Genomic DNA, 9965 nt, shown 5'->3' with positions numbered 1-9965 from the left:
TTTCTCTACTTTAGATAAATAGGAAATATAGCAGCGAAAAAAAGAAATCTTACGTAATGAAATGTAGAAGTTTTGAGGTAACCGGTAGGTCTTCGTTGGCGAAACGGTTATTCGAAGCTTTGAGAGTGAAAGCACAAACAATTTCTTCGATCTAAGATGACAAAGCGCCGTGCGAGAGGCGAACAGTCCTCAACGTCCGGAGTAATCACACTGTAATTGTATTCAAATAAAGTATCTGGAAGTTTCCGTGAAATTTCAATGAATCTTACGCGTTCTTTTTGGTTTGCGCGCTTCTTTCTATCTTTAGTCCCTACAAACATGATAATTTTTAAATGACAAAATTAATGATTATAAATTTAATAACTTTATAATAATTTTTTAAATTTTGTTTTATATATATTACAATTATTCATTTTGACAAAAATTTGTAAAGGAATGTATATAAGATCATTAAATATTAAGTGTTTCTATGGCTGTTTTGTGAAAGTGGCGGCTGTTTTAATCTTCATAAGATGCTCCTTTCTACTATATATCATTTCTATCATTTAAATTAGGTCACTGAAAAATTAATAAGACGTACCAAAATTCTTTTTTTTATTCAATTTATTTAAATATAATACATAAACAATCTTATATAGTACGTACAACAAAGTTAAAGATTTTTTAAGCATAAAAAATTCAAACAAAGAAAATATTAATACAAAACATAATAAATGAAAATGCCGGCATAATATTCTGTCTCGTGCAATTTCTGTATATGCTATTCACAGTTTTTTTTTTTCATCAAAATTTCATGCAAATGTAACTTGAAGAAGATTCGCATAAAGTTACATATAAACTTTCTTTGACTTTGGTACGATGTCGGATCTAGTTTCTCATGAAATAATAAACACGATGCGATAGTTTTGTCCAAGGATAGAGAGAAATAATTGCGCGTGGCAAATAAATTATTCCGCATATTTTCGTCGATCGGCCGGCACACGTATGCCGATGCACTACTTGGTGCTCCGTGGTACCATCATCAGTCGGCCGATCGAAGCAATAAACCATCAATAATACAGTCTACTTGCTACGGTTTAACATGTACTCAGACACGCAGCATACTCGTACATTTACATGCCTGAGAGTAATAAATTCGCGACTCGGCTATTTTTCCGTGCAATTGCATTGATTCGCGATGTTGCATAGAAATTTGTACGCGGCCACAGTAGAAACGAATCTTTTCATATGATTGCACTAGAAATGATACTATCGAGAAGTGAACGTGTCATTTTACTCTGTGGTCTAATTCTACCAAATCGATATGTCAAATGTAGCACAAAAAAGAAACGGCAAGAAAAATATTTCACTTGCACAAAAAAATCACTATACCTTTTGACATATGCGAAGAATTTTACTATTGTTTAATAAAAATTTAATAGATAAACAGAATATATATTTTACATAATAAATATATGCGTATATGTAAAAGTGCTATCTCTTATTCTTATTGTCTAATCTCTTCATTCTTAGGGAAATACTTGCTGCATTACTTAGAAAAGATGTTTTTATTTTTCTATTTATGTCTGTGTATGTGTGTGAAAAAATTGTCATACTATAAAACTGGAAATATTATAAATCGATGGTTATCCTTTCTTTGATTATTTTCATCAGTTTTTCAGTATTTTAACTATTTAATCGATGATAAAAATTTCTTTTCGAGTTGGTAGTCCTGAGGTTTCCTTGCTGCCTTAACAAATAAGATATTTATCATTCGTTTACGCAACCTGAACCATTAAAAAAGAAAAAATATACCGCGGACAACCGTTGTAGCGGGATTTTTTCTTTCCTCATACCGCGGACGCGTTGTTCGCTCGCGTGCAACGGGACTCTAGTGCCATTCCATAATTCTGGAACTAGTTGGAACAAAAGCAGCTCACGTATCGTCCATCTGCCTCTTTCCTTTCTGTTCCTCCCGCCTCTTTTCGCCGGTCTTGTTTCTGAATCATCTGCGACACAGCCACGAGCATCTTCCACCTGCTAATCTCGAGGAAAGCTGCGCGGTTCCAAGCGGCTTCCACCTGTTAGTTATGGGGGAAAGCGTGTAGTCACGGAGTCCCTCGTGTAGAACGAAACTGCATGCGCCGTGCATTGCTCTTCCACCCGTGGCATCTTTCTCGATAGTGAGAAAGAGATAGCGAGATAGCGAGAAAAAGAACACATACTGCGAATGCACAACGCGGTATGCTCTTCGAAAGAAAGTACACCATTACCTTCGCATCGTTGCACCTCACGATTTGCTCCTTGAAGTAACGACGGTTCTTTCATGTGCGAACAAGTCTGAATTTTTCATCATATAATTGAATTTTATCCTTGTATATATGGATTACTACGTGTAATATTTATTTTTCCCAAGTCTAGGATCTTTAAAATGAGAGATTGCAAATTTTTGGAGAGATTTCAATTTACAGTAAAACTACAAGGAAAAGATAACACAAATTATTGTTATTACGCATATTCTTTTCCATTAATTAGTATAAAAAACGATATTAGTATAAAACGATTTTAATTAAGCTGAATTGTGTGCGTTCTATTTGGCAAAATAAAAATATATTAAATGAAATGTATATTCCATTAAACTTATAAGTTAACGTTTTAACGTGTTTTTAGATATAATCTTTACAGTTTTTTCATACTCCAATGTGCATATTTTGCATTAGCCTTTGTTTTTGTTGACTGACTATCCCTTCGTTGCACGCTTCTTCGCCTTCAGTCGCCTTTTGTAACAAACTTGACGAAGGGATTTTCCTCCGGGGCTTCTCCCTTGACCTCTTTGTTGTAACTCATTTTAATAACGCAACTTCAATAATTACAGTTATTATAATAACGGTGCGCAGTAAGCGTAGAACCAAAACGCTCATCATTACAACTAGAGGAGCACTTTTGACAAAATTTACTTCCCTTTTTAAATGAAACCTATTTTCCTTTTGAAGTATTCATAATATTTAAAATAATTCATTTATATATAAATTCCATGACGTACTGATTTCTAATTTATAAATAATACCGTGTGCTCTTTCTTTTCTCAATCATCGATATGCTTTATCAAGAGTAAATGTTATTTCGTAAGTAGATTAATAAATGGAGGTTGTTAAATGGGAACTTTCCATGTGTAATATAAAAAATTATATCTGTAATTCCAGATGTTATAATTGACTAGATTAGTAATTTTATAATAACTTTAAACATATATTTCTTTAAATTTTTACGTACATTTTTCTCGTACAAAGAATGATTCACAAATTAAATTAAGAAGATAAATAAAGATCAATAATGTAATTAACGTAATTAAATTAAAATGTTAAATAAAGATCGCTAAAGCTATTTCTATTCAATTAAAATTGCAATATATATTAGAATATAAATTTTATTTTTTAAATTAATTTTTTACGATTATTGCGTATGAAAGAATATCATAAAATATTAAATTCGTATTACAGAACGTAATACTGGCTGTGTTACATTTTTGTAGGGATACATTTGTTATTTTCGTTTTATTTGTTGTCATCGTGACAGACTTCGTGGTAGAGGTACAAATAGTATTTCCACCGTTGCTAGAAATACGTTCAAAATTCTCCGACATAGCGATTTTCTTTCTCGAAGATAATCCGAGAACACGTGCAGAGACCCCGACGCGCGACGCACCCCTATCTTAACGCGTTTCCCCTCGCAACAGCGGTCATCCCTTCGTCGAATGCAGCTCCGTTTTCCCGTCACCTTTTCCGGCGGCGGCGGCGGCGGCGGCGGCGGTGAGTCGCGGCGAAAGAGGGGGATCAGCGATCGTCCCTCTCCAGGCAGGCGGCTCTCGCTTCTCCCCTCGTTCCCCTCGTCACGAATCACGTACGACCTCTTCACCTCCCCTCGCACCCATCGTCGGCGCTCGATCCAAAGTCCCCCACACTCCGCCACCCACCCACTCACCTACCCCGACCCAGTGGCCCGCGGGCCACCCCCACCTCACCCTCGCGGCGCGGCGACTCCGCGCGCCCCTCTCACCGTCTCACCATCATCGCGCTGGTTCACGCTCCGTCAGTCTGTCGGCAACCTGCGTACCAGTCGTGTCGCAGCGCTCACGTAACAAAATTCTTATATTATTATTACCATCAGTCTTTACTTGCCTTGAAACTTGGTCGGTGGTGTGTTCATTCTCGTTTACGACTTCGTTGCGCGCGATTTCATTTCCGACACCGTCCCACCAGCCCTTTAATTACGTTGACACGTCCAGCGGGAGCTCTCGTGGTCTCATTGAAGAGAATCGCCGTTGCCGCCGTCGCCGCATATGTACGTCCGCGCTCGCGCATGAAACTCGCCACGATCCACCGCGATCGTACGCGCGCATCACACGGGGCGCCACACCGATAAAGTGACCGGGCGACAGAAAGCTGCCACGAGGGAGAGAGGGAGAGAGGTGCACGCATACGTCAAGTACGAACCGATCGCCTGCGAGATTTACCCGATCGCCGCTGCTGGTACCTACGAGCGTCGCTGGCACTCCGGAGCGTTGCAGCGAGCGAGCCATCCGGTGCGCGGGATAGCGAGGCAACAGCGGTACGCCTCGCGCCTCGTCTTCGTCGTCATCGTCCTCGTCCTCGTCGTCCTCTTCGTCGTCGTGACGTGCAGCCGCGCGACGCAGCGCTGGAGCGCGCCGTCACCATCGTCGTCGGACGACGAACACTCCTTCTACCCGGTGCATGGGTCACTGTTCACCGATAGATGAACCATCCTGCTCACGCGAGAACCATCGCCGTCGTCGTCGTCGCCGTTGCCGTTGCCGTTGCCGTTGCCGTTGACCACGTTCACCGGGTGAACGCTGCCCTGCTCCACCTCCACGGCGGCCACGCTGCTGGTGTATCGATTGCTCTAAAATAGACGCGTGGGAACAACACCTGCAGGCCAGGCGTACACGTACACACATGCCGTTCGCAAGCGCATAAACGCGCAACAGACCACACACGCCTGTGTTGCACGCTTCGTACACACTCATACGTACGGCGCGTTCATTTTCTCTCCCTCTCGCTCGCTCTCTCTTTCTCTCTCTCTCTCTCCCTCTCTCCCTCCCTCCCCCTCTCTCTCCCTCTCTCTCTCTCTCTCTTTCTTTTTCTCTCTCTTTCTCTCTCTCTCTCTCTCCATCTCTCTCTCTCTCTCTCTACTTCGTTACGCTGCTACGACTCTCTCGCAGTAGCAACGTGTGACAGGTGCAACGACGGCGACATCGTCGTAGAGTGGTTGGTGGTGGCGCTGGCGAAGAGTCACAGCAGGAAGCGGAAGAAGAAGTGAGGCGGCTCGGGGTTGCGAGAAGACGCGAAGAAGAGAAAGAAGTAGATAAAGTCAAGCGCGAACAGGCGGAGAAACAAAAAGAAGGAAGAAAGAAGCCGGTCAAAGAGGAGAGAAAAGGATCAGATCAGGGAAGAAGAGGAGGCGTGGAGAAGAAAGAGAAGGGGGAGGCGGAGGAAGAGGAGGAGGAGAAGGAGGAGGAGAGGAAGAGGCGGCTGCGGCCCCCGTGTTTCTTGCGAAGGGAAGGTTATTTTCTAGTGATACGTCCTGGAGGCGCCCGTCGTCTTCGCCGGTACAACCATAACGCCGCCCGCTTTAAAACGACCGAGACGGGACACGGTGGATTCGTCGCCGCCACCCGCTCGTACCGCAGCCCCCGGCAACCCCGGACCGTCCGGCAAACTCGCCTGCATCATGGACGCGCCGCTATCGCAGAGCATGGACTCCGTCAACACGGTGGCCACCGGCGAAGACGAGGTAGGTGTTTTAAGGGTTGGTCGTCTGAGGCGCCGCGACGGCGGCGCGGCGTAGCGCCGGTCCGTACCGTGTACGATGGCCGAAGGGGTGGAATTCATCCCTCCTTCCGTCGCACTTGCTCTGTCTCTCTTGCCCGCCTCCTTCCCCTCCTTCTCCCCCTGCCACCATAACTCCGAATTGCCTCCTTATGTTTCACGGGTTTTACGCGAGACTATCGATATCTCTTCCTCTTAAAATCTACCCCTTTCTTTTCTTCGGTTCGTCGAGGGGAATACTTGGATATCAGATGTTGCTTTCTTTTTCTTCCCTCTATCAAGAACACCCTCCCTCTTTCTTTCGCTCTTTCTCCCTCGCACTTCTATATTATCGCCATATTGGTCGGTTCTCCATCTCCCTTGCTCGCATTTATATATACACGTTTGTCTCCCTTACTCGTTCCAACCCTCGCGCGTCATAGCGCGCGCATGCGCGTGGTGAAGTACAGGCTGCTGACACGCGCGTACCTTCGCCGCGTGTAGAATGCCGTTCATTAATGATGCACTCGACGATGCAAGCTCGTTGCATCATGTATATTCGAAATGACTCAATGCTAGGTATAACAAATAATCGAAGACTAAAAGAGTATCCTATGGATAAATTAACAATTATAATTATTGAGAAAGTTAATTTGTAAAAATAAATTTAAGTATTCTTTGAAATATCCTTCTTGTTAACACAGTTTTAATTGAATTCCACGACGTTTTTACGAATTGATTAGTCGTATTGTTCATTGTGATATATATTACAGAAACAGCGATAATTGACTCACAGAAAATCATTACGAGAAATTTGTACGCGCACAACAATGTTCTCAATAATGAGTCACTATGTTATAGCGGAGCTATTAAATGCCTTCCGATGAGTAATTAATGGTGATATTTAGGAATTAATTGGAATTAATGTATGATTGTGTATCGAGCGACTTCGCAAAATCGATTACGAAACAAAGAAGCGCGAGATTAGCAATTATACGTAATTGTTCCATTCATTATGCTCGCGAGGTATATAATACATTCATCAGGATCCTTTGTTCTTCGTGATCAACCGTAACTATATAATCAACATAACTATATAATCTTGCGCAATTTTTTGCGATTGATCGTAACGTATTCTTGGTGGAGCGGACAGCTGGCGTGACGCAACTGTTCGGAGTTGAAACAGTTGTACGACGCAACTGTTCATAGAGTGGAAATAAATCGTATCTTTAATTTACGATGTTGTACGCATTATAGATCGAGAATTCTGCAGAGTGTAGAGGAAGTATTATACGTTATTTGTAGCACGAGTCGCGGAAACTTTGTTTTACATTAATTTTCAAACCGCTGCAACCAAGTTTCTGCGCGCCGTGTCATTGTACTACACACTCGATATCAACTATATTTGGCATATATCAAGAACATCGTAAAACCCTTCTCGAGAAAAAAAATACGAATACGGAGAAGTCTTATAAAAAAAGTGTATTTACGATACATGAAATTTTTATTCGCGTTTTATTCGTTGAAATGTTTGATCCTTTAATGTTTTATAGCATGTACTACCGCTCTTTTAAAGGAAATGAAATATTTCTTATGTTCTTAAGGCATTATTGAAACATACGCATATGCGCATTTCTCAAATAACAAATTATTGACATCAAATTAATACGCACATTAAATGATTTTATGATAACATAGAATACATATTTTTGTGTATGTGCGTGCGCCAAAATCCAAATGGATTTAGATGTATTCATTTCAATTTATTTATATATCGATGAAATTACAAAGATATTAGTAAATCTTGAATTAAAAAATGGGAGGATTTAAAGATTTTTATCAGTTTAATAGATAAATTTATCGACCTAACAACTGTTTTTCAAAAAACAATTATTAAATCATAAAAATAATATTGTTACATGCGCTCACGTATTATTGAATAACAATACTTCCCATAACTTCCCGATTGTATAAATATATATTAGAAGCATCTAATCGATCATCGATCCCGAATTTAACTGAAATTATTTGTTAATTGGATAAAAATTTTGCAGCTTTGATTGAAAGATGAATTTCGGGCGAGTTGTAATTTCGGTAGGCTTCCGCTATCTCGAAGGAGTACAGTCCTGGCGCCGCCTCGATAAATGATAAAGCCGCGCAACGCTCGGCTATCGTTGCGCAGCAGCGTATATACATATACATATACATATATATGCATATATACACGTATATGTCTCGCGGCGCGGAAGGCGGGAATTCGATCGCGTGCCTGCCACGACAGAGTGTGTGCCTCGCAGGTGACTCGTTTTCACCGGTGCGCGCTCGATCGGACGGTTGCTTGCTTGCTTGCTCGCTCGCTCGCTCGTTCGTTCGTTCGTTCGTTCGCTCGCTCACTCACTCACTCACTCGCCTATACGCCCGCCTGCCCTCTCGTCTGCCAGGCTGGCTTCCTTCCTCGTACAGGCACAGGCACAGGCACAGGCAGGCGGCCACCTGAAAGAGTGACGCCGCCACGCCGCGCCACACGCTCGCTATTGATTTTTCCGCGACTGTGCGAGAGGGCCACCGAGGAGGGCCCGCCAGCACGCTCCGTGCTATGTCACATCATACGGGAGGTGGATTACGCCTCGTGACGGTAACGTGGGTGCCAAAGACGTATGTGTATACGTGCGTATATATACGAGCATATCGTATACGTGGGCGGCATACATATACGCGCAAATGATTTGACTTAGGTCGCAGAGCGTACCGGGTGGCGACCCCAACGAAGCGTAACCGGCCGTCCGTTTTTTTTTCTTGCCGCGAAGGGTCAATCGGTTCATGTGTTTATGATGGGGCAGATGCTCATGGGGAATCACATTTTTGCGAGGTTTTTGGCGAAAATGCTATTTCTTCCAAGAGGGAGGTTGTAAATTTCTTCAATTCGGGACGATCCGAGAAAGTTTGTAAATAAACCGTTGTGAGATAGGCTTTTCGTTCCATTAAGATTTCTATTTGCTGGTTCAATTCAGTCCCTTTTGATACTTTTTATCGTGTGGTCATTTATTCGCATTGCGTCTTATCTGTTGTAAAGTTATTGTACTTGTAGCGAGAATAATGCGAGAGCTTATTATTGTATTGCTCTATTTAAGAAAGAAGAAATTATTTTTGTAATTGTATAAAGTATACAGAGAGTGAGTTATCTTTTACTTATTCAATTCGTTAATTTAGATTGTTAACGAAAATGTCAGGGAATATCATTTATTATTTATAAGTCGTGAGCTTTTAATTTGCATTATTAAATATTTCTAAAACAATTCTTATATATTATTTTTGATTGCTTTTATTTCATGATTTTTTATTTCATGATTTTAATTAAAGAAATATTGATTAAACTAAATATATATATTTTTTGTAAGTCTTAAATTAAAAAAAATTAAATTGTAATGTATACATTTTACGAATTAAAAATTGCTTGTAATTAAAAAAATGGTTATTCAAATTATGGAAAGAGTATTATTGTATCGTAATTTGAAATCACTAAAATGACGTCATTGAATTTTTTAGATTTTAAAACGATGCAGATGTGATAGATGAGAAAGTGATAAATGAATATTTATTCGGACTATTGTTTTGTCGCGGAAAATTTTATTAAGTCGGTCTTTCATCCGAATGACGACGCGTTTGCTGCGCGGCGAGTTCGTGATTATAACGAGGAAACGCTTTCATGCTTTCCTCGTTAATCGGGAAAATGAAATTCACGAACAGGTTACGGCTTTTAATACCTTGATGTCCTATGTAAGAGGTGACGTCTCCAATAACGCGATAACTCTAAAATAGAATTGTAGTTTGCGTACGTTACAGCATAACGATCACGTTAATCAGTTTCAACAGTAACAACGTTATTTAAAACGTTGCGCTATTTTGAGTTGGTGAAATATATGTTGTTAATTATAAATAAATATAACTAAGAGTAATGATTAATATTTTACATTTTCTCACATTATCTCTTATTTAGAGCTATACGTTTAATTCGTTTTTTATAACATAATTTGTATTAAGACATATATAAAAAGGTTTACATTCAAGGAATAATATTTTTTTCATGCATTAATACTAATTAGGCGTTCAATATTTCAACTAAATATAGGGCTCAATAAATTTATGAAAGGATTGATTCTC

The 9965-nt window shown here is 40.6% G+C and overlaps 1 protein-coding gene across 2 annotated transcripts in view; it reads left to right on the top strand.

Annotated features, from left to right (window-relative positions):
• Nucleotides 1–9965, top strand: part of LOC105833704 (protein couch potato) — an 89303-nt gene that overhangs the window by 8163 nt on the left and 71175 nt on the right. Inside the window, exon 1 of one of the 2 annotated variants that reach the window (XM_012675643.3) lies at nucleotides 5581–5790. The exons of the other annotated variant lie outside the window; for it this stretch is intronic. Coding sequence (XP_012531097.1) covers nucleotides 5728–5790 — 63 coding nt within the window. The 5' untranslated portion in view covers nucleotides 5581–5727. Of the gene's footprint in view, nucleotides 1–5580; nucleotides 5791–9965 lie in introns of those variants that run through there. 2 annotated transcript variants of the gene reach the window in all.

The sequence above is a fragment of the Monomorium pharaonis genome, chromosome 4 (assembly GCF_013373865.1).
Source record: "Monomorium pharaonis isolate MP-MQ-018 chromosome 4, ASM1337386v2, whole genome shotgun sequence".
Taxonomy (NCBI): domain Eukaryota; kingdom Metazoa; phylum Arthropoda; class Insecta; order Hymenoptera; family Formicidae; genus Monomorium; species Monomorium pharaonis.
Note: the sequence above shows the minus strand (reverse complement) of the source record. Positions and strands in the feature narration are given on the sequence as shown.